The sequence below is a fragment of the Hypanus sabinus genome, chromosome 19 (genome assembly GCF_030144855.1).
Source record: "Hypanus sabinus isolate sHypSab1 chromosome 19, sHypSab1.hap1, whole genome shotgun sequence".
Lineage (NCBI taxonomy): Eukaryota > Metazoa > Chordata > Chondrichthyes > Myliobatiformes > Dasyatidae > Hypanus > Hypanus sabinus.
In genome coordinates, this window is record NC_082724.1 from 5,480,127 (window position 1) to 5,504,893 (window position 24,767).

A 24,767-nucleotide genomic window follows, 5' to 3' on the forward strand; every position below is an offset into this window, starting at 1 on the left:
CCACCTTTGATTCGGCCTTTGACAATGTTGTTATCAGCAAACTTAAATATGGCAATGGAGCTGTGTTTAGACACACAGTCATAAGTATAAAGCAAGTAGAGCAGGGGGCTAAGCACATAGCCTTGTGATGCACCTGTGCTGATGGAGCTTGTGGAGGAGATGTTGACAATCTGAACTGACGGGGGTACTTGGTTTTAGTACCTCCTGAATCAGGTTTAATATCACTGGCAAATGTCATGAAACTTGTTAACTTAGCTGCAGCAGTACAGTGCAATACATGATAAAACAGGGGAAATAAGTAAATCCTTCTCCTTCCACCACCCTCCAATTCAACATATGGATGAATAGCGCAGGCTACTACAGTCTACATCCCTTCCTTGCCCTGCACCTACCATCCACGCCTCCACATACTGACTGTTATCATCCCAATCTTCACCTTCCTGTTTACACTGTATACCTCGGACATTAGATACAACACTGAGTCATGTCATCTGCAGAAATTCTCTGATGACTCAGCAATAGTTGGATATATAATGAGAGGATGAATACAGGGCCCTGTTGGAGGACTTTGTCAAATAATGCAAGCTGAATCATTAGCAGCTCAACATCAGGAAGACAAAGAAAATGGTGATGGACTTTAGGAGGACTAAGCCTGCACTCCCTGTTACTATTGATGGTGTGGACCTACAAGTACCTGAGGGTGCACCTGGATGACAGACGTGAGTGAAGCACCAACACAGAGGCTGCGGAGAAGAAGGGCCGAAGTCACCTCTACTTCCTGAGGAGACTGAGGTCCTTTGGAATATGCAGGCTTCTCCTTCACATGTTTTACCAATCTGTTGTTGCCAGTTCAATCTTCTATGCGGTGGTGTGCTGGGGTAGTGGTATCAACATGTTTGATGCCAACAGGCTCTATAAACTGATTAGAAAGGCTGGCTCAGTTATACAAGTCAATTTAGACACACTGGAGGTGGTAGAGCAAAAGACCCTATGGAAATTCCTGGCAATTCTGGACAGTGTTTCTCACCCTCTGCATGCCTCGCTAGCTGAACAGAGGAGCACTTTTAGTTGTAGACTAAGACAGCTGCATTCCTCCAAAGAGTGCTATATGATGTCATTCTTGCCCTCAGCTATTCGGCTCTATCATGAGTCAACCTCAAGCCGGGAAAGTGATGACCGCTTCCTATTAGACTTTGTGGTAATTTAGTTTTTATTCTTTCTACTACTAATGTTTTTAGCTGTGCACTTGTAATGCTACTGTGACACTAATTTCCTTTGGAATCAATAAAATATATATCTATCTCAATTACAGTAAGTGTATATATGTATATTAAATAGATTAAAAATAGAGCAAAAACAGAAATAATAAAAGTGAGGTAGTGTTCATGGGTTCAAAGTCCATTTACGAATCAGATGGCAGAGGAGAAGAAACTGATCCTGAGTTACTGTGTGTGTGCCTTCAAGCTTCTTTACCTTCTCCCTGATGATAACAATGAAAAGAGGGCATGTCCTGGGTAGTGGAGGTCCTTAATGTTGGACACTGCCTTTCTAAGAAGATGTTTTCTGATAAGTGTCTTGGATACTACAGAGGCTAGTACCCAAGACGGAGCTGGCTAATTTTACAACTTTCTGCCACTTCTTTCAATCCTGTGCAGTAGCCCCCCCCCCAAGATGTGAGTAATGGAGGTGGCGGAAGTTACGGAGGATAATGTGCTGGTGAGGACAAGGGGAGCTCTTGATCTTTCCCCTTACTGGTTTTTTCACCTGGCACCTACCAGCCTTCTCCTTCCCACCCTCCCTCCACCTTCTTTATGGGGCCCCCCCCCCCCTTCAGTTCTGACGAAGGGTCTCGGCTGTAAACGTTGACTGTTCATTTCCACGGATGCTGCCCGACCTGCTGAGTTCCTCCAGCATGTTCTGCGTGTTGCTATGACCCCAGCATCTGCAGTGTATTTTGTGAATAGAAAAGGTTCAGCTGGACTTGGTAACAAAGCCATGAAGGCCAGGAACTGGACTTGGTTGTTTGAGGCTACTTGAGATGTATGCTATTAGGAGCATTTAATAGGTAGTGGGGGAGCTTATCCCCTCTACCACCCCTGACTGTAACAAGCTTTAATTTACCGTATTTGATATCGCTGAATGGCCCACAATATTGGATATAGATTCTGGCTGACATAATGTATATTTGCCAAATATTTGGAAATGTATTTGTCCAAGTATTTGGCTGATCAACACCTTGTCTAGGACAATTAAGGATAATAAATTGTTGGTCTTTATAGTGGCACTGTTATCAATTCTAATAGATTAGTATCAGATTGGAATGAATAAATACCAGTGATGGCACTTCGCGTATTAAAATAGGAAGTTATGTAATTTGGTCTTATCTCATCCTATAAAGTTTCAACATAGACCATAAGACAGAGGAGCAAAATCGGGTGTGAATAAACCATGTATTTTATGAACTAGCCATGTTTTAAATTTAACTGTTGGAACTTGGCGCTGGTGTTCTAGTAATAAGACCATAAAACAAGGGGACAAAATTAGACCATTTGGCTCATCAAGTCTTCTACACCATTTCATCATGACAAATTTAGTTTTCCACTGAATTCCACAACCCCATTCACCTGCCGCCTCCACATAATCATTAATGGCCTTGCATGACCCAAAGGTTTATTGCTGTGTCCCATTTAAAAGATTTTTCTTTGCAACTATGATGCTTTGTTTTTAATCCAGTTACGAATATCACTTTTTTCACCCTATAGTTGTATCCCTTCTAACTTTAACCAACTTGTCTTGCTGGAAATTTGAAGGATTAATTTGATCAAGTTATTATAGACCACCTTTTCCACTTAATGCTGAATGTGTGTGATCACTGACTATTTGTTTACCTTTTGCAGACTGCTTTGGCTCTGGCCATTGCACAGGAGCTGGGAAATAAAGTACCATTCTGTCCTATGGTGGGAAGTGAAGTCTATTCAACTGAAATCAAGAAGACAGAAGTACTTATGGAGAATTTCAGGCGAGCAATTGGTGAGTAGTCGGTTTTAAAGGTTTCAATGGTAGGTTTTAAATCTATCTTCTGACCTTGTGTTTTTACATAGAACCACCAATAGGTTCTTTTGTGTAATGCTAAAGTTTGTCTTTAATTGTGTAGAAATGTAGTTAATTTAAGGTAGACATCTTCCCTAAACACATTGAACTAATGAAATGATCATACTTTCTGTTATTTGGTGGATTATTTCTTAGTGATTAAAATGTGTCATTTTATAATGTAATTTCTGTAGCTAGTAGCAAGGTCAAGTTCATTGTCATTGCATGTGTGCACAGGTGCAAAGAAAATCTTGCAGCAGTATCAGAGCCAAATAGCATCATATAAACAACATTCACAAGGAAAATAAATTAAGCTTAATTAAAGAAAAGTGAATTTGTTAATAAACCAGGTGTTTTATGAGTTAGCCACATTTAAACTTAACTGTTGGATCTAGGTCTTGGTGTTCTAGTAATAAGACCATGAGGTATTCACAGGGAAAATAAATTAAGCTTAACTTAAAAAGAAAAAAAGTGTAGGGTTCAGATTTGTCAGGTAAGATTTTCCTTTGAGGAAACATGCTGACTATGTTCTACTTTATCATGTGCCTCCAAATAACCCGAGACCTCATCTTTAATAATCAACTTGAACATTTTCCCAATCTCTGAGGTCAGATTAACTGTCCTAAACTTTCCTTTCTTCTGTCTCTCTCCCTTGTTGAAGAGTGGAGTGACATTTGCAATTTTCTAGTCTTCTGGAACCATTCCAGAATCTAGTGATTCTTGAAAGATTGTTACTAAGGCCACCTCTATCAGAACTCTGGGATGTACACTATCTGGTCCAGGTGACTTGTCTACTTCAGATCTTACAATTTCTCAAGGACTTTCTCTCTAGCTATGGTAAATTCACACACTTCATGTCCCCTGACACATAGAATTTTCACCATACTGCCAGTGTCTTCCACAATGATGCAAAATAACCTCTCCATTTTCCAGCGGTCCAATATCCATTCTCGCCTCCCTTTTACACTTAATGTATCTGAAGAAACTTCTGGTATCCTCTTTAATATCATTGGCTGGCTAGCTTTCATATTCCAACTTTACCTTAATGACTTTTTTTTTATGCCTCCTGTTGGTTTTTAAAAGCTTCACAATTCTCTAACTTCCCTCTAATTTTTCCTCTATTATATGCGCTCTCTTTGGCTTTTACGTTGGATTTGACTCCTCTTGTTAGCCATAGTTGTCATCTTTCCTTTAGAATACTTCTTCCTCTTTGGAATGTATATATCCTGTGCCTTCCAAATTGCTTCCAGAAATTCCAGCCATTGCTGCTCTGCTGTCTTCCTTGCCAGTGTTCTTTTCCAGTTGGTTCTGGGTAATCCTCTCTCATGCCTCTGTAATTTCCTTTACTCCACTATAATACTGATACATTTGACCTTAGTTTTTCCTCATATTTCAGGGAGAATTCATCATAGTATGACCACTTGCCCCTCAGGGTTCTTCTACCTTAAGGTCTCTAATCAATTCTGATTCATTGCACAACACCCAGTCCGGGATAGCTGATCATCCAGTGGGCTCATCAACGAGCTGCACTAAAAAACCATCTCATAGGCACTCCAGAAATTTCCCCTCCTGTAATTCAACACAACCTGATTTTTTTTCCAAACTACCTACATTTTGAAGTCCCCCATCACTATTGTAACATTGCCCTTTTAGCATGCTTTTTCTATCTCCCATTGTAATTTGTAGGCCACATCCTAACTACTAAATCCTAAGTGTACTACTACTACATCCTAACCAGGGTAAAGAGATCCCATCAAGATCTCTTTACCCTTGCAGTTCCTTGGCTCTCATAATGATTCAACAACCTCCAACCCTATGTCACCTCTTTCTAATGATTTGATTTCATTTTGTACCAACAGAGCAATGCTGCCCCTTCTGTCTTCCTGCCTGTCCTTTCGATACAATGTGTATCCTTGGACATTAAGCTCCCAGCTATAATCTTTCAGCCATGATTCAGTGATACCTGTGCTGCAAGTTCATCTACCTTAATCAGAATCAGGTTTATTATCACCAGCATGTGACATGAAATTTGTTAACTTAGCAGTAGCAGCAGTTTGATGCAATACACAATCTAGCAGAGAGAGAAAAATAAATAAATAAAACATAATAGTCAAGTAAATCAATTACATATATTGAACAGATTATTAGAAAAATATTCAAAAACAGAAATACTGTACATTAATAAAAGCGAGGTAGTGTTCAAAGATTCAATGTCCATTTAGGAATTGGATGGCAGAGGGGAAGAAGCTGTTCCTGAATTGCTGAGTGTGTACCTTCGGGCTTCTGTATCTCCCTCCTGATGGGAACAGTGAGAAAAGAGCATGCCCTGGGTGCTGGGAGTCTTTAATAATGGACGCTGCCTTTCTGAGACACCGTTTCCTAAAGATGTCCTGGGTACTTTGTAGGCTAGTGGCCAAGATGGAGCTGACTAGATTTATAACCTCCTGCAGTTTCTTTCAGTCCTGTGCAGTAGCCCCTCCATACCAGATAGTGGTGCAGCCTGTCAGAATGCTCTCCACGGTACAACTATTGAAGTTTTTTAGTGTATTTGTTGACATGCCAAATCTCTTCAAACTCCTAATAAAGTATAGTCGCTGTCTTGCCTTCTTTATGACTACATTAATATGTTGGGACCAGCTTAGATCCTCCGAGATCTTGACTCCCATGAACTTGAAGCTGCTTACTCTCTCCACTTCTGATCCCTCTATGAGGATGGGTATGTGTTCTTTCATTTTACCCTTCCTGAAGTACACAATCAGCTCTCTCGTCTTGCTGACATTGAGTGCCAGGTTGTTGCTGCGGCACCATTTCACTAGTTGGCATATCTCACTCCTGTACACCCTCTCGTCACCACCTGAGATTCTACCAACAATGGTTGTATCATCAGCAAATTTGTAAATGGTGTTTGAGCTATGCCTAGCCACAGTCATGTGTATATAGAGAGTACAGCAGTGGGCTAAGCACACACCCCTGAGGTGCGCCAGTGTTGATCGTCAGCAAAGAGGATATGTTATCACCAATCTGCACAGACTGTGGTCTTCCGGTTAGGAAGTCGAGGATCCAATTACAGAGGGGGGCACAGAGGACCAGGTTCTGCAACTTTTCAATCAGGATTGTGGGAATAATGGTATTAAATGCTGAGCTGTAGTCGACGTACGGTGTCCTGACATAGGAGTTTGTGTTGTCCAGGAGAGCCATGGAGATTGTGTCTGCCATTGACCTATTGTGATGATAGGCAAATTGCAATGGGTCCAGGTCCTTGCTGAAGCAGGAGTTCAATCTAGTCATGACCAGTCCCTCAAAGCATTTCATCACTGTCAACGTGAGTGCTACTGGGTGATAGTTGTTAAAGCAGCCCACATTATTCTTCTTTGGCACTGGTTAATTGTTGCCTTCTTGAAGCAAGTGGGAACTCCTGCCTATAGCAGTGAGAGGTTGAAAATGTCCTAAAATACTCCTGCTATTTAGTTGGCACAGGTTTTCAGAGCCTTTCCATCGGGACCTTCTGCCTTGCGAGGGTTCACTCTCTTTACAGACAGTCTAACATCGGCCTTTGAGACAGAGATCACAGGGTCATCAGGTGGTCCTGCATGTACTGCACATATTCAAGTACAACATCCTTTCAGTCCTGTATTCGCCCTTTTTGATTTTGTCCTCCTTCTGTGGCTCTCCACCCTCCCCATTCACAACATCCTTTGTTCCCACCAGATTTGCAAACTCTTTTTCCATATAAAAAATATGTGCATGTGTGCCTAAGACTTTTGCACAGTACTGTAGATGGACAGTTCATCAATTTGGATCTTTTTAATTTATTAACATGGAATGACTATATATATATCTTTCGGTACTGTGGGCATACCATAGCAACACTTGCGGGCTGTCCAATATAATCATCGCTCATTTGATTTGACGCAAAAGAGTCATTTCACTGACTCAGCAGGTAAGGCAGCATATATAGAAATAAATAAACAGTTGACGTTTTAGACCAAAACTCTTCTGGATCCATTTCACTACGTTTTGATTCAAAGGTTAATTTAATGTCAGAGAAATGTATACAATATACATCTTGAAATGCTTTTCCTTCGCAAAACATCTACGAAAACAGAGGAGTGCCCCAAAGAATGAATGACAGTTAAATGTTAGAATGTCAAAGTCCCCCCCCAGCTTCCCTCCCCACCAGCAAAAACAAAGTGCACCTGCTACCAGCACTCAAGCATGAGCAAAGTTGCTGTTGCAGCAAAGACACAGACTTGCAGTTACCCCAAAGACTGCATTGTTCACCCAATAATTCGACATGCTGCGGGCTCTCTCTCTCTGTCCTAATAAGGGAGAAAAGAGGTGACTGCATTCCATTTTCCAGCAAGTGGGGAGACATAACAAATAACTTGCTGGATTATGATGTTAAAAGTTCAGTACATTGCTTTTTTCAAGCTCTTTGCCTGGAGATCGCAAGGATCCCAGGGTCCCTAGGCACACAGTAGATGTTCAACTCCTCCAACAACACACAGATCTCTTGTGGCGACACTGACCCTTGATTCGCCCGTCTTCAGTTACTCGAGATCCTAGGCTTCTGAAACCATGCCAAAATCCTAGGCCGAGATATTGGCATGCCGAATAGTGGCCGATTGTGGAGCCCCATTCCCGCAAAGAACTGTTGTCAGCGTGCAACTCCAGGTGAGGGTCTTCAAAAGAACTCTGAAAGGGAAAAATTTAAGGTGGAAATGAGACTGTTTTCGAAGATGCAAGTAAAGGAGTCACTGTTGGGTGCCATCCTTTGACAAATAAAACTAATCTTTAAATCCTTCTGAATCTGGGCACCATTGTCAGCTGTTCCAATCATCTGACTCCTTCCAAGCATTTAATGGTTTCCACAATACAACTTTGTTTCTTTACAATTATCATTTGTTGTCAATACCACACTTTATTTAGGTGTTGTTTTTGAGGGGGGACTCAGTTTGTCAAGTATTATCATTTGATTTTTTTTAAAAGAAACAAATATTAATAATACTGATTTTTAAAAATTTTTGTGTTTGATATGTTAACAAATTTCACATATATGGAACACACATTTCACATACTGGTGATAATAAATCTGATCCTGATTGTTTTATTTTTGTGTTGCATCGGATCCAGATTAACAATTTAAGTTCTCCTCTACACTTTTGACTTTAAACAATCTTGGATTTAATACTATGTTGCTGTGTGCCATGAGGTAAGCATCTACAACCTGGTCTGAAGAGGTTGCTTCATAATCATCCCAACAAAATCTTGACCCATTAATTCTGAGAAAAATGAAGCTATTGGCCATACCTGCCTTTTATGTAGCTGTCAAATTAAAAACTCCAAGAGAAATAAAAGGAGAGAAGCTCACGATATTTCCTTGAAGTGATGACGTGCCCTGTCGTGGTTTTAGTAATTCAACCTCGCAGATGAAACTGTTGTCAGCATTGTTGTCAGTTTGAGAGATAAAGGCAGTGGAGTTAAATCACTTACACAGCCTGCCTCATTGATAAGCCAGCACATTCTCTGAATGTCAGAACGGGAGAACTTTGTGAACAAATAACTGACCTGTTGAAAGATCGGGATGTTTCAGCAGAGCATCTCTCCACTGCTTTCAACCTTCGATCCACCTGGTTCGGACTAAATCCAACCATTGAGAGAATCTTCCTTTTTTATCCAAAGATGTCACAGATGAGCTTAATATTTATAAAATAGTTATGCAGTGTAGTTACCATGAATTAGACTGCTTAAAGTTTCAACAATTAAATAAATGCTGCTCTTTTTATTTTTTTAAATGTCTCATGCTCTAATCTTTTTTCTTTTATACACATAACTCTCATCTCAAGATTACTGCCCCCATATTGGGAGAAGGTACATTGTAAACAGTCCATTCTCTGACTTATCCTTTTTAATGACACCAGTGGGGATGTCAATAAAATAGGATATCAAGGATGGGCCTGCAAAATAATAATGACCGTGCTTTCTTCAGCAAATGTGCATTTTTCAAGGAAGATATAAAGATTAAAGATCATGAAAGTTAGCTTCATTTGTCACGTGTACATCGAAACATAGTGAAATGCGTCTTTTGGGTCAACGACCAACACATTCAGAGGATCATTCCGGGGGCAAACTGCAAGAGTCACTATGTTTCCAGCGCCAACATAGCATGCCCACAGTTTACTAACCCTAACCCATGTGTCTTTAGAATTTTGGAGGAAACCCATGCAATCACAGGGAGCACGTGCAAACACTTTAAAGGCAATGACAGGAATTCAACCCAGGTTGCTGGCACTGTTGCTACTTTACAGTACCATCCTTGATACTAATAAAGAATGGAATTGCTGTTGTTCTCATCTGTCTCTGCTGTATCTCTTGAGCTAACACTATAGGTCAGGATTTGAACCTCAAAGTTTCCCATCCAGGACTGGTCAAGCAGGACCGCAAAGGTAGTAGTCTCGGGATTACTGCCTGTGCCATATGACAGTGAGTATAAGAATAGAATGAGGTGGGGGATAAATGCATGGCTGAGGGATTGGAGCAGAGGGCAGGGATTCAGATTTCTGGATCATTGGGACCTCTTTTGGGGCAGATGTGACCTGTACAAAAGGACAGGTTGCACTTGAATCCGAGGGGGACCAATATCCTGTCAGGGAGGTTTGCTAAGACTGCTGGGGAGGGTTAAGGTATGTTCCAGTGAGACAGGGAAATTATGGTAGGGTACAGGAACCATGGTGTGCAAAGGCTGTAATAAATCTAGTCATGAACAAAAAAGCTTACAAAAGGTTCAGAGATCTAGGTAATGTTAGAGATCTAGAAGATCTCTAACAGGAAGGAGCTTAAAAAGGAAATTAGAAGAGCCAGAAGAGGCCATGAGAAGGCCTTGGTGGGTGGGATTAAGGAAAACCCCAAGGCATTCTGCAAGTATGTGAAGAGCAAGAGGATAACAAGTGAAAGAATAGGACCTATCAAGTGTGTATGGAACCGGAGGAAATAGAAGAGGTTCTTAATGAATACTTCAGTATTCACTATGGAAAAGGATCTTGGTGATTGTAATGCTAACTTGCAGCAGACTGGAAAGCTTGAGCATGTAGATATTAAGAAAGAGGATGTGCTGGAGCTTTTGGAAAGCAAGCATCAAGTTAGATAAATCACTGAAACCGGGTGAGATATACCCCAGGCTACTGTGGGAGGCGAGGGAGGAGATTGCTGAGTCCCTGGTGATGATCTTTGAATTTATCAATGGGTACAGAAGAGGTTCTGGAGGATTGGAGGGTTGCGGATGTTGTTCCTTTATTCAAGAAAGGGAGTAGAGATAGCCCAGGAAATTATAGACCAGTGAGTCTTACTTGGTAAGTTGATGTAGAAGATCCTGATAGGCAGAATTTATTAACATTTGGAGAGGTATAGTATGATTAGGAATAGTCAGCATGGCTTTGTAAAGGGCAGGTTATGCCTTACAAGCCTGATTGAATTTTTTGAGGATGTGACTAAACACATTGATGAAGGAAGAGCAGTAGATGTAGTGTATATGGATTTCAGACAAACATTTGATAAGGTACCGCATGGAAGGCTTATTGAGTAAGGGGACATTGCTTTGTGGATCCAGAACTGGCTTGCCCACAGAAAGCAAAGAGTGGTTGTAGACTGGTCATATACTGCATGGAAGTCAGTGACCAGTGTTGTGCCTCAGGGATCTGTTCTGGAACCCTTACTCTTTGTATTTTTATAAATGACCTGGATAGGGAAGTGGAGGGTTGGGTTAGTAAGTTTGCTGATGACACAAAGGTTGGAGGTTGTTGTGGATAGTGTGGAGGGCTGTCAGAGGTTACAGCGGGACATTGATAGGATGCAAAACTGGGCTGAGAAGTGGCAGTTGGAATCCAACCCAGAGAAGTGTGAGGTGGTTCATTTTGGTAGGTCAGATATGATGGCAGAATATAGTATTAATGGTAAGACTCTTGGCAGTGTGGGGGATCAGAGGGATCTTGGTGTCCAAGTCCATAGGATGCTCAAAGCAGTTGCGCAGGTTGACTCTATGGTTAAGAAGGCATATGGTGTATTGGCCTTCATTAAACGTGGAATTGAATTTAGGAGCCAAAAGGTAATGTTGCAACTATATAGGACCCTGGTCAGATCCCACTTGGAGTACCGTGCTCAGTTCTGGTTGCCTCACTACAGGAAGGATGTGGAAGCCATAGAAAGTGTGCAGAGGAGATTTACAAAGATGATGCCTGGATTGGGAAGCATGCCTTATGAAAACAGGTTGAGTGAAGTCGCCCTTTTCTCCTTGGAGTGACGGAGGATGAGGCGTGACCTGATAGAGGTATAAAAGATAATGAGAGGCATTGCTCATGTGCATAGTCAGAGACTTTTTCTCACACAAGGACACAGGTTTAAGGTGCTGGGGAGTAGGTACGGAGGAGATGTCAGGGGTAAGTTTTTTACGCATAGAGTGGTGAGTGCATGGAATGGGCTGCCGGCAACAGTGGTGGAGGCAAATACGATACGGTCTTTTAGGAGACTTTTGGATAGGTACATGGAGCTTAGAAAAATAGAGGGCTATGGGTAGGGATGTGTTTGGCACAACTCTGTGGGCCGAAGGGCCTGCATTGCGCTGTAAGTCTCTGTTTTTCTATCCATGTTGCTATACATCAATTTGGACAGATAAGCATGTATTCAATGATAATGTAGGGACTTCATCACTATTGTCCTTAATTATTACTGATTACATTATTAATGCTCATCCCAGGATAATATTGTTTCTTCTTGAGGAATACACAAAATGCTGGAAGAACACAGTAGGTCAGACAGCATCTGTGGAATTGATTAAAGAGACAATGTTCTAAGCCAAGACCATTCACCTGGACTGGAAAGGAAGGGAGCAGAAGCCAGCATAAGAAGGGAGGGATGGGAAGGAGTATAAGATTGATGGATGAAACCAGGTGTGTGGGGAAAGAGGGATGAAGCTGGGAGTGGATAGGTGGAAAAGGTAAAATGCCAGAGAAAAATGAACCTGAGGGAGGTGATAGGCAGCTGAGGAGAGGAGGTAGGAGGCCAGAGTGAGGAATAGAGGAAGGGGAAGGGGGAAAGTACCAGAACTTGGAGAAATTAATGTTAATGCCATCATGTTGGAGGCTACCAAAATGGAACTATTGCTGCTTCAACTTAAGAGTGCCGTCATCATGGCAGAAGAGGAAGCCATGGACTGGCATGTGTTTATGTTGTTTCTTGGTTGCTTCTGTTTGGTTTGAATGCATATTGGGAACAAAAGTTAATCTAGAAATACTAAAAATACCTACGGTACAAACCAAAAAAGATAACCCTTGCATTTTAACTGACCAGATCAGTAAGCTGGTAAATAGCTTAAAAATTTAAGTAAAAGCCAAAAAAGAAAGCGGAACCTTAATTAGACCGTAGAAAGGAAGTTTTTTGGTCAAAAAATTTTTTAGCTTCATTTAATGACATAAAGAGTCAATGGGAATTATCAGAGAGGACATTTCTCAATTGGGCAGGAAGCAGCAGGAGTGGTCTGAGACCCATTCGAAAGAATTCTGACATCAGTGGCTTAAATGCCATTCGTTCCTTCAGAACCTCGGGGCTGAAATCTTCAAAGAAGCGGAATTTGAAACCTTTAAATTCAAACGTGCCTTTCTGCCCAGCAAAACATATCAAATAATCCTTAATATGAACATAATGGAGACAAATAATAACTGGTCTTGGTTTAGAAACATCAGAAGATTTTGGACGTAGCATACGATGAATGTGGTCAATTAATGGAGGGGCGTCCAGAACTTCTGTGCCTAACACATCGAATAAAAATTGAGAAAAGAACTTGATAGGATCACCCTCCTCAATGTGTTTAGGAAGACCAATTATCCTTAGATTCTGTCTTCAAGATCGATTTTCAAGGTCGGTAACTTTGAATTTATAACGATCCAGCTGTTGAGACATCAAAGCTAAATTTTGTTCCAGAGTTGTAATCCTTCGATCTCTCTGCTGAGCTCCTTCATCAAGTTCTGAAATTGTTGCTTGCTGTAGTTCAAATTCACGTTTAAGTGATCTAAAATTATCTTCAACCGTCTTTAAGACTCCTTCAAACACGGTAAATTTTTGAGTAAGTTTTTCATCTAGAGGTTTCCACATTGTTTCAAAAGTTAAAGGAGGTTGCTTAGGTAGTTTGGGATCACCATCTTTTTTACCAATGGTAAAATCAGAGTCTTTCCCATTTTTAGCTTCTCGTGATCTGGTATTCATTTCCAACAACTTAAAGTCAAAATCCAAAAATATGTCTGTAACATAAGCCTTTTAGTGTAGGTATAAAACAAAGTAAATAAGGGTAGCTACAAGTAATTGAAGTAAAGGGAATGGAGTAAAGCCAAATTGAACCTCACGCCATGAGCGCCACCAGGAGAGTTCTCGAATGCATATTGGAATACAATTGCAAAATAAATACCTATTTAGAAATGAATCTTGTATTCATTATTCTGCTCCTTCCATTGATAGCGGCTAAATTTCCTCAGGTCCTGTGTCAGACTCCAACCATAACTGGTATGAATTTGGTTGATGGAGTTAGAGGAAAAGTCATAAGTTTAGAATGTGCTGTGGCATGCATTGAGAACTTGTATCTACATGAAAGCAATTTGAGACATGTAGCACTCATGATCAATGTGCTGAAGTACATGTGTCACCCGATACCTTGTCAAGCCTCTTGGGAAAACTACAAGGACCTCAAAGAAGCTGTTTTTTTTTTGTTTTTGTCTCTTTATTTCAAAGTTGAGAACCGTTTTGGGTCACCCATCTTGCATGTCAGCCAAGTGTTTGAATTATTAGGCTTGATGAAATATTTTTAGGAAATAAAACACTCAGAAATGAATAATGTAGTTGTCTTTTCTGGAAACATTATTGATTCGCTTACTGGTAACTGAACACAGAGCCCCAAAGATCAAAACTGTGTTTGGTCTCACCAAACTCTGTATTTAAGCGGAGGCTTTAATGATGAAATGTCTTGAGGTTTAGTTAATTTGCCAACCCATTTGCAGTCAAGCTTCTCCAAATAATCCTGTCAATCTTCATTTGGTATTGCATCTTTTTTGAGTAAAAGTTAAGTTGATTTAATAACAGCACATTAGAAACAGATGAGCTGTTTTTATGTTGGTGCCAATGAAATGCTTTCAGTGCTTGGTTTGAATTGAAGAGCTTGTGCATCATAAGATATTCACAATACTGGAAGTCATTTGGCCCTTGTCTGTACTGGTCAAAAATAAATGGCCCTACCAAGTCCATTGGGTCTATATCTCTGTGGCTCATGGCTTGTCAAATATACACCCAAATGCTGGTCAAGTGTGATGACTACTGCCTTACAGCCCTTTCCAACAGTGATTTCCAACCACTTGCTACTATGTATACAAAAATTAATTTTCTCATTTATTTTACTTATTTACTGAGCTACAATGTGGAGTAGGCCCTTCCAGCCCTTCGAGCGACCCCACGATTTAACCTGAACAATTTTCAATGACCAATTAACCTATCAACTGGTACAACTTTAGAATATGGGAGGAAACTGGCATCTGGAGGAAGCCCACGGGGAGAACATACAAACTCCTTACATTAACCCTACAATAGTGTAGCAGTTAGTGTGGCGTCTTCTGTAAGAAGTCTGTACATCCACCCCGTAGAATGCGTTGGTTTTCTCTGGGTTCTCTGGTTTCCACCCGTAATCCAGAGACATACCAGTTACTAGGTTAACTGGTCATTATAAATTGTCCTGTGGTTAGGTTAGTGTTAAATCAGGAGATCTCTTAGACGCTGGATGACATTTCTCAAAGGGCCAGAAAGGCCTACTCCAAGCTGTCTCTCTAAATAAATAGATTGCTTCAGATCTGTATAGTCACAGACTGCAGAGAATAGTTAAAACAGCTCCCCCCCCACCACCATTGACAGCATCTACAGGAGGCACTTCTTCAAGAACCCAGATTCTATTATTAAGGTCCCCTACCATCCAGGTTATGCCTTCTTCTCACTGCTTCAATTGGGCAGGAGGTACAGAATCCTGGATTCCCTCACCACCAAATTCAGGAACAGCTACTTTCCTACAATCATCATGTTCTCAAACAGACCTGCATAACTCTGTTCCTAACTCAGTTATGAAATTCCACTGACTTCCTCTATGATCTTGTCTCCGTTGGTGTTTTATTTTGCACTGTTGTCTTGTTTTTGCAATCTTTTTTTCTTCACTCTCTTGTATAATTCATGTTGTGTGTTGTCTGACCCTACCTATATGACCGTGATCTACTTCAAGCAAGTTTTTCATTGTACCTGTACCTCACTGAACTAGTGCACGTGACAATAAACTTGACTTGATTCAAAACCAGCCCCTCACTGGACAGAGCTTGGTGGCAACAGTTGTTATATTAGAGCCAGATGGGGTGGCTGCCGTGAGCACTGGAGAAAAACCTTTGAAGTGAAAACACTGTAATTATATGAAACATTTGCAAAGGCATCTATTTTCTTGTTTTCTTCTCCCACCCAACATGTTCGTGATTTATTGTCTGCTCTAAATGTTTCTCATGTTTTTTCAGGCCTAAGGATTAAAGAGACAAAGGAAGTTTATGAAGGCGAGGTCACAGAACTGACCCCTTGTGAGACTGAAAATCCCATGGGTGGTTACGGAAAGACAGTCAGCCACGTTATCATTGGGTTAAAGACAGCAAAGGGCACGAAACAACTGAAGGTATGGAAAATTGTTCGTGATTGTGTTGATAGTCCTCCTGTTTTGGCAAGGGATAATAACGTTCAAAGAAGAGACCATGCAACATTTTCCAGCTCTGACCTGGGTGCAATCAACAAAGAATTTCTGAGAAGTATTCCTTTGAATAATGTCACTAAGCCATTCAAAAATTTCAGACTGGTCCTCAGTGTGTTATTTTTGTCTTTCCAAACTTGGCTATAAGTTGCTTGTCACAGAGTCTTGCAGCACAGAATTGGGCCCTTCGGCCCACTGTATACATATCAAACTTTTGGCCCACATGTACAATAATGTTTGCCTGCATTATGCCCATATCTTTCTAAGCTTTGCCTACAGGCAAACACTTAAACATAGTGCAGTCTCAAATTGGAGGTGGGCTGATTGGATGCAGCTGCTAAAGGGAAAAATTACAACGGAGCATTTAAAGTCAAGATAGTAAGAGATCCAGTCAATGTGATGCTGAGCGTTAGTCTCTGTCAAGGTTGCGGCTCAGGCATAGTTGTGTTTTCTTTTATATAGTTTTTGAGAGTCGTAGGGATGTATTTGGGGACAGAAGATGGGGGGGGGGAGGAATGGTTCTGTTATATTGATTCTGCTGAGCATGGTGGGCATGCAGTGTTGGCTCTGGAACATGTGAACACGTAAGTTACCTCTGAGCTACAAATGTTAGCTGTTAATGCAAATTACACATTTCACTGTAAGTCTGATAAATACATTTGTAGCTCAGAGGTAACTTATACCTGTAAGGGTAAGAATCAAAGACAGTAAAATTAAGGAACTTTGTTTTACAAAGGAATTGAGAAATAGAAGGAAACAAGCATCAAGTACAGGCAACCCCAGCATTACAGCTGCTCAGGTTACAAGAAATTGCCCTTGCAGAATGCCCAAACCACCACCCAAGATTTTGAGATACAAAATAAAATGTGCTCTCACATAATTTTATTTGGGGATGGGAAGGTAAATACTTTTCAGCTTGTGTTTCTTGACTTGTGTAGATGACATGACTTCACTCAAAGGTTCAAAGGTCAAATTTAATGTCAGAGAAATGTATACAATATGCACCCTGAAATGCTTTTTCTTCACAAACATCCACAAAAACAAGTGCCCCAAAGGATAAATGAAAGCTAAACATGAGAATCCAGAAGCTCCCCTCCATGTGAGTATGAAGCAGCAAGCAACAACACCCCCTCTACCCGCCAACAAATAAAAAGCACACCCACTACTGAGCACAAGCATGAGCTAAGCTATAGCAAAGACACAGACCAAAGTTACCCAAAGGCTTTGCATTTCATCAGACGTTCGACAACCCACAGGTTCTCTCCCACTGGCAAGGGAGAGGGAGGTGTCCCCCATTTTCACAGTGAGCGGGAGTCGTAACAACAACCCGCTGGTTAACGATGTTAAAAGTCCGTTTCATCACTTTTTTTGAACTCTGAGTCCAAGGATCGCAAAGACCTCGGGTCTTCAGGCCCACGGCAAAAGATTTTCCGCCCTTCCCAACAACACACGGGTCTCCTGCCATGACACCGACCCTCAATCCACCTCCAGAACCCTGAGATCTTAGGCTTCCGAACACGATCGAGACTCTCAGGCGGAACCCTTGGCATGTCAAATATCGGCCAGTCGTGAAACCCCGAGAACAGGCCCCATTCCCACAAAGAACCGAAGCCTGTGTGTAACTCTAGGTCAGGATCTTCAAAAGAACCCTAAACGGGAAAAATAAAGATACTAAAGGTGGAAATACATCTGCTTCTGAAGATGCAAGCAAAGGAGTTGCAGTTAGATGCCATCATCCCTCCTAAGCTCTGCAGTAAGGTTATTTTCTCGGAACCCTCTGTAACACAGAAGTCGCCTGTATGTACATTTATTTTCTACTGTTTTATATGGGAAAAAGGAAGAAATTAGGCAGGCAAGAAGAGGCTATTAAATTACCTTATCAAATAGGAATAAGGGGAATCCTGAAGTCTGTTATAGGTCTATTCAAAGCAAGGAGGGAGGAAAGAAAGAGTCGCTTGCCTCAAGGACCGCAAGGATATTCAGTATATGGAGCAAGGGGGTTATGAGTGAGGTCCACAATGAATACTGCTTCATCTTCGCCAGGGAGGGGTAAGTGGAGGATGAGGAGGTACACTAATGTTCTGAAACATGTCTCTATTAGCAAAGAGTAAGTGTTAGCAATATTTCTACATATTATGGTGGATAAACCTCCAGGTCCTGATGGGATCTATTCCAGGGTGCTACATGAAGTGAGAGAGATTGCTGGGGCACTTAAAAAAAGATTTTTGCACCTTCAATGGCCAGAGGCGAAAGTACAGAGAGCTGTAGGATAGATAATATATTCAAAAAGGGTAGTCGAGATACTACTAGGAAACTACAAGCAGTTCAGCCTTGCATCAATAGTGGGGAAATTATCAGTAAAAGAAATGTAAGAGACAGAATTTGTTCACTTGAAAAGATGGACTGATCAGAAGGAGTCATCATTCGTTTCTTCGCAGGAGAATTCCTGCCTCGTGAATCTGAAGATTTTTGAGCGAATATCTTATAACAGTTTGGTTATATTTACGTGGACTTCAACAGTGCTTTTGACAAAGTCCCACAAGGTTGTCTGATCCAGAATGGTAGGGTACATGGGATATAAGGTGTTTTGGCAAACTGGAACCAAAATTGACTTGGTGGTAAGAGGTTGAGGTAACAGTTAAAGGATGTTTTACTGACTGAAACCCTGTAACCAGTGGTATACCACAGGGATCAGTACTGATGTAGGTGGACTGATTTGTAAATTTGCTAATGACACTAAAGAATCGGTGAGGTCATGGGCAGTGAAGAATGTTGTGAAAAGATAAAGGGAGTTACACAGCAAATGGAAAGTTGAGAGGAGCTGAACTGGAATTTAATCCAAACAAGTGTGCAATAATGTATTTGATGTCCCAGCATGTTAACAGGACATGTACAGTAAATAGAGACAGAAGTGTTGATGTACAGAGGGGCTTGGGTGCACGTTTACAGCTTCCAGAAAATGGCTGCACAATTTGATGGGGTAGCAAAGTGGACATTCAGCTTGCTTGCCTTCACAGGCTGAGACATTGAGAATAAAACTTGGAATTTTGTATTTCAGCTACTGGTTAGACCACTCTTAGAGTATTGTGTACATTTTTCATTGCCACACTATAGAAAGGATGTGAATGTTTTAGAAAGAGTGGCAAAGGTGATTCACCAGGATGTTGCTTTAAATGGAGGACTATAGTAATAAGGAGAGCCTGGAGGGCTGAGTTTGTTCTCACTGGAATGAGGGAGGCTGGGGTGACCTTTTAGAGGTTTACAGAATTGAGGGGCATTGATAGGATAGCTAATCTTTTTCTTTGCTGGGTCAGGGAGTCCAACATCAGAGGGTAGTTTAAGATAAAGAGAAAGACTTAAAGAGAGTCTGATGTTAAAGTCCCCCCCCCCCCCCACAGGATTGTGTTCATAAGGAACAATCAATCTGTTAGGAAGTAGTGAAGACTTACAGTTACAATGTGTAAGAGACATTTAGCCAGGTTCTTGGATAGGAAGGGAGAAGAGGAATAATATTCTAATGTGGGCAAACAGGATTAGTGAGGATAGGCATTGCAGTTGGCATGGACAAGTTGAGCCAACTCTGTACAACTCTGACTGTTATCCTGCTCAACCATTTCCTCTGGTAGGAAATGTGTGTGTGTGTGTGTGTTTGTGTTAGTGTTAGTGTTATAATCTACCTTCAAATCTCTTTTTAAACCTATGCCTTCTTGTGTTGATACACCAACCAGGGGAAAAGACTCTGCATATCTAACCCTCCAGTTGATCAGGTTGAGTTTTGTGCATGGTTAACCATGGCGACCATTTTTGCATGTTTTGTTTTAATCTTCAGTGACTCTCTTTTGTGTAATAGTGTTACGTGTGGTGCATTTCAGCTTGATCCCAGTATCTATGAGAGTCTACAGAAGGAGCGCGTTGAAGTTGGAGATGTGATTTATATTGAAGCAAATAGCGGAGCCGTGAAGGTAAATTTTCCAATCTTAACTGGATCAAGTTGTTAATACTGCTTCTCTGCAACTTCACTGTAGGTAGTTTATTATAGGAAGGAAGACTCCACATTTTAAATGTTGAATAGGTTTTGTCAAACTGTCAGCATTTAAAAACCCGTGGGGAATTTGAAAGTTGTATGCAATCTATAGATATTCATTTATGTGTCTATGAATGTTTATTAAAACTGATGCACTGCTTCAGCTTAACTTTGGACATGAAGGGCTTTTAGAGCATTGTAGTTCAATTCCAAGCAAAATAAATAAGAAACCTTTTCTGGAAATGCCAAAGAAACAGTGAGAATTGCTTGAAGTAGTGCTAAAAGGATGTGAGAGAATAGTTGCACTTCACTTCCAAATCTGTGTTTAACACTGACAATTAACTTCTCTCATTAGATTACTGTTTGCTGCTAAATGTATCTAAATATAAACAAAACAGAATGATTCTAACTGTTGTTCAGGTGCTTGAAACTTACTCAGTTTACAGCCATGTCCTTCCTGGACTATTGATCTGTAATACACAGTGGGCTGAGAAGATTTTAAAATGCTAACAATTCCAGCAATTAATGTTAAATTTAGTTTATTTTAAAAAAAAACAAGACAATCCTTGAGGGTGTAGTGATGATAGAATGAGTAAGTTGAAATATCAGCTTCACTGCCTGATCTTGGGAACAGATCATTAGGGATTCTAAATTTAATCTTGTTTCCCCAGAGAGGGAGGAAAATCAGCCAGGTTCCTTGCCATTAATATGGTGATCCTTGATGCACAAGTACTTAGAGCACAGCTGCAAAAGGGAGCTTGCTTGCAGTCTTAACACAATAGTCTGCCGGTGTGCAATGTCTGGTATTAATACATGAGAAGTGTTTGCTAAAGGGTCACCACTACAAGTGGAGTAACACTCAAAATTTTGCATGCACTCAGCAGATCAGGCAGCATCTATGGAGAGGAATAAAGAGTCAAAGTTTCAGGCCAAGATCCTTCAAGAGTCTTGGATTTCCAGCATATGCAGAATCTTTTGTGTTTACCAGAGCATGTGGAGCCTATATTCCAATAGGCTACAGTTGAAATATAGGGAGACAAAAAGGGAGAAAATTGGCAAAAAGAAATGTAATAATCTAGCGTGTTGATCCCTTAATCTAGTCAGTAGGTTCTGACTATGAGAGCTTTAAATGATTATGAAAAGTTACTAAACATTTTATCAGAACAAGTTAACACACGCTGAGCCATCCAGCTGCAAAGTGACCCTAACATGTTTACTGAACTGTGGTTAATGTTATCTGCTGTATTGGATCCTTTAGTAAGAATCGCAAATTTAGAGGTACATTATCTCAGGATGGTGAAAAAGACCAATTTGCTGGAAAGTTAAGTTGCTTTTGGCAAGAATCGAGGTGGACAGGTGGGCTGCCTTTGCTTGCCAAAAACAATGAAGACAGCTACAGTCTGTCGACAAAGGCCTGTCAATCCCATAATTGTGCATCAGGGGCCTCTCCAGCTGCTTTTCTTTGAATCTTATTTGGAAAGAGAGCTGATAGTGCACCTGTTATTTCCCGCACCCCCTCTGCGGACATCACAGAGGCAAGGCAGGTGTGATACGTATGCTACGGAATTTGACCTTGAAGCTGAAGAATACGTTCCACTGCCAAAGGGCGATGTTCACAAGAAGAAAGAAATCATACAGGACGTGACACTGCACGATCTAGATGTTGCAAATGCAAGACCACAGGTAATAAGCATAACGTTATTCAGATTCACCTGAGGTGGGGTTCTGTAATGTGAAACCTGAAACTGTTTGCAGTATTAAATTCATTGCAGTTATTGCAAATCATCAGTGTTTGTGCATCGAAATAGGGCTGAAGTGATTTCACATAAGCAGTTGATTTTCCTTGAGAAAACACACACAGAATGTTGGAGAAACTCAGCAGGTCTTTGAAGAGGAATAAACAGTCAGCGGTCATCAGGACTGGAAAGGAAGGGCGCAGAAGCCAGTTCAAGAAAGGTGGGCTGGGAAAAATTTCCTTAGAATTTTGCGCTTTTATTAAAGGGGTGCCAAAATAGTATAGTGCTTAGCACGATGCTATTACAGGCATTCAGAGTTCATCTGTATGGAGTTTATGTGTTCTCACCATGAGCAAGGTGCTCTGATTTCCTCCCACAGTCCATTGATGTACCAGTTAGTAGGTTAATTGGTCATTGTAAATTGGCCTGTGATTAGGCCAGGGTTAAATAGGCGGATTGCTGGGTGGTGCAGCTTGTTGGATCAAAAAGGTCTGTATCTCGAAATAAGTATAAAATCAAAAAACTGCAAGCCTGCTAATAAGGTTGATCAAATCTTGGGAACATTGCTTGTCAGAAGACTACCAACCCAAGTTCTAAAAAGCCCCTGACTTTTTTTGTACAGTGCCTGTGAGATAATTTAATTCTGAATAGGCAATAAGAATCTGAATTTAACATCCCACTCAAATGGTAGCACAAACAAGGTAAAATATTTAAGTATGAGGATAGAATACGACTTCATCTCAGTGAGCGGTATTAACCCAGAATCCTCTAACCTAAAGCAGCAAACAATCTGCTGAAGGACACAGAATCAACAATTTCCTTCTCCCACCCATGCGTGGTTCCAGTATCTCCATTCTCTTGTGTCTCTATTCTAACCAAAAGACCAGAATGAAGCTGAATCAATCTGCCACCCCCTAGATTTACATCAGCACTCTATATTATGGAACATAGACTATTACTGCACTGTACAGGCCTTCCAGCACATGCTGTTGTACTGACCATTTTACCTACTCCAAGATTAATCTAACCCTCCTCTCCTACATAGTCCTCATTTTCCTATCATTAAGTTTCCTTAACGCCCCTAATGTCACCCCTGGCAGGGTGTTCCACATGTGTCTGTTTTGGGTAAATTGGTGAGGGCATTTAAACCAGTTCACCTGCTCAATTTGTCATCTAAGAATAATTAAATAAAGCATTATATTATTTTGTATTTGTTGCTAATGTCAGGTAGGGAAAACTTTCAGTTACATAAACAATGTTAGAATGGAACCCTTCAATTCTTAATCTCCCTACATATAAAAGCCAAATTGAGTAACAAATTATGTATTAAAATGAAATACAGAACCAATTAGAACACTAACAATAGTACATATTACTGTAAAACTGTATTACTTCCTAAGTTATCGATTGAGAAATTCATCCAGTCTATGCAATGATCAAAATCAGCACAGACAGCAAGTGCAGATAATGGACTGCCTTCAAACAATGCTATCAGCAATGTATCCTCCAAATCTTCATTTTCTTCTGACATTCAAGATGATTGTCGATACTTTAATAATTTCTAACTTATTGAAGTGGTGAAATCCTTTCAGTTGTTACTGAGCAAAACAGTTCTGAATTGTCTTACTGCTTATTTCTCGCCAACTAACAGTGACAATAATCACTGCTTTTTGATCACAAGCACATGTAACTGACACTAGTTATAAATCTATTCACTGTAAGCATCTATTCACTGTAGCACCTAAGGGCCACACATGTTTGTGACTGACACTAGTTAGAAGCTGTTCGGCAATGTTCTTCTGTCCCAATTAAGTGACCTGATGAACCAATGACTTAATTAAATATATATATCTTCATATATTTCCACAGGACCAAAAATATAAGACAGTAAGTTATAGGAATGGAAGTAGGCCATTCGGCCCATCGAGTCTGCTCTGCCATTCAATCATGGGCTGATCCAATTCTTCCAGTCATCCCCACTCCCTTTCCTTCTCCTCATACCCTTTGATGCCCTGGCTAATCAAGAACTTATCTATCTCTGCTTTAAGTGCACCCAAAAGCTGCCAGATGTTCCTCGTATGGTAACCCTTTCATTCCTGGAATCATTCTTGTGAATCTTCTCTGAACCCTCTCCGATGTTGGTATATCCCTTCTAAAATAAGGAGCCCAAAACTGCACACAATAGTCAAAGGTCTCACAAGTGCCTTATAGATCCTCAACATAACATCCCTGCTCTTAAATTCTATACCTCTAGAAATGAATGCCAACATTGCATTTGCCTTCTTCACCACCGACTCAACCTGGAGGTTAACCTTTAGGGTATCCTGCACAAGGGTTCCCAAGTCCCTTTGCATCTCTGCATTTTGGATTCTCTCCTCATCTAAATAATAGTCTACCCGTTTATTTCTTCCATCAAAGTGCATGACCATACACTTTCCAATGTTATATTTCATTTGCCACTTCTTTGCCCATTTCCCTAAACTACCTCTCTGCAGGCAGTCTGTTTCCTCAACACTATCTGCTACTCCACCTATCTTTGCATCATCAACAAATTTAGCCATAAATCCTTTAATCCCATAGCCCAAATCATTGACGTACATCATAAAAAGCAGCAGTCCCAACCCCGACCCCTGGTTCAACTCCACTGGTGACTGGCAGCCAGCCAGAATAGGATCCCTTCATTCCCATCTGTTTTCTGCCGATCAGCCAATGCTCCACCCGTGCTAGTAACTTCCCTGTAATTGCATGGGCTCTTGCTAAGCAGCCTCATGTGCGGCACCTTGTCAAAGGACTTCTGAAAATCCAAGTATATCACATCAACTGCATCTCCTTTGTCTACCCTGCTTGTAATTTCCTCAAAAAATTGCAGTCGGTTAGTCAGGCAGGATTTTCCTTTCAGGAAACCATGTTGGCTTTGGCCTATCTTGTCATGTGCCTCCAGCTACTCTGTAACCTCATCCCTAACATTCGATTTCAACAACTTCCCAGCCACTGATGTCAGGTAACAGGTCTATAGTTTCCTTTCTGCTACCTCCCACCCTTCTTAAATAGCGGAGTAACATTTGCAATTTTCCAATCATCAAGTACAATGCCAGAATATATCAATTCGTGAAAG

At 40.8% G+C, this 24,767-nt stretch overlaps 1 protein-coding gene across 1 annotated transcript in view; it reads left to right on the forward strand.

Annotated features, from left to right (window-relative positions):
- Window positions 1-24,767, forward strand: part of ruvbl1 (RuvB-like AAA ATPase 1) — an 83,914-nt gene that overhangs the window by 5,086 nt on the left and 54,061 nt on the right. The window contains exons 3-6 of the mRNA XM_059943931.1: window positions 2,898-3,030; window positions 15,669-15,820; window positions 19,765-19,854; window positions 21,450-21,599. Of these exons, the coding sequence (XP_059799914.1) occupies window positions 2,898-3,030; window positions 15,669-15,820; window positions 19,765-19,854; window positions 21,450-21,599 (525 nt within the window). The remainder of the gene's footprint in view (window positions 1-2,897; window positions 3,031-15,668; window positions 15,821-19,764; window positions 19,855-21,449; window positions 21,600-24,767) is intronic.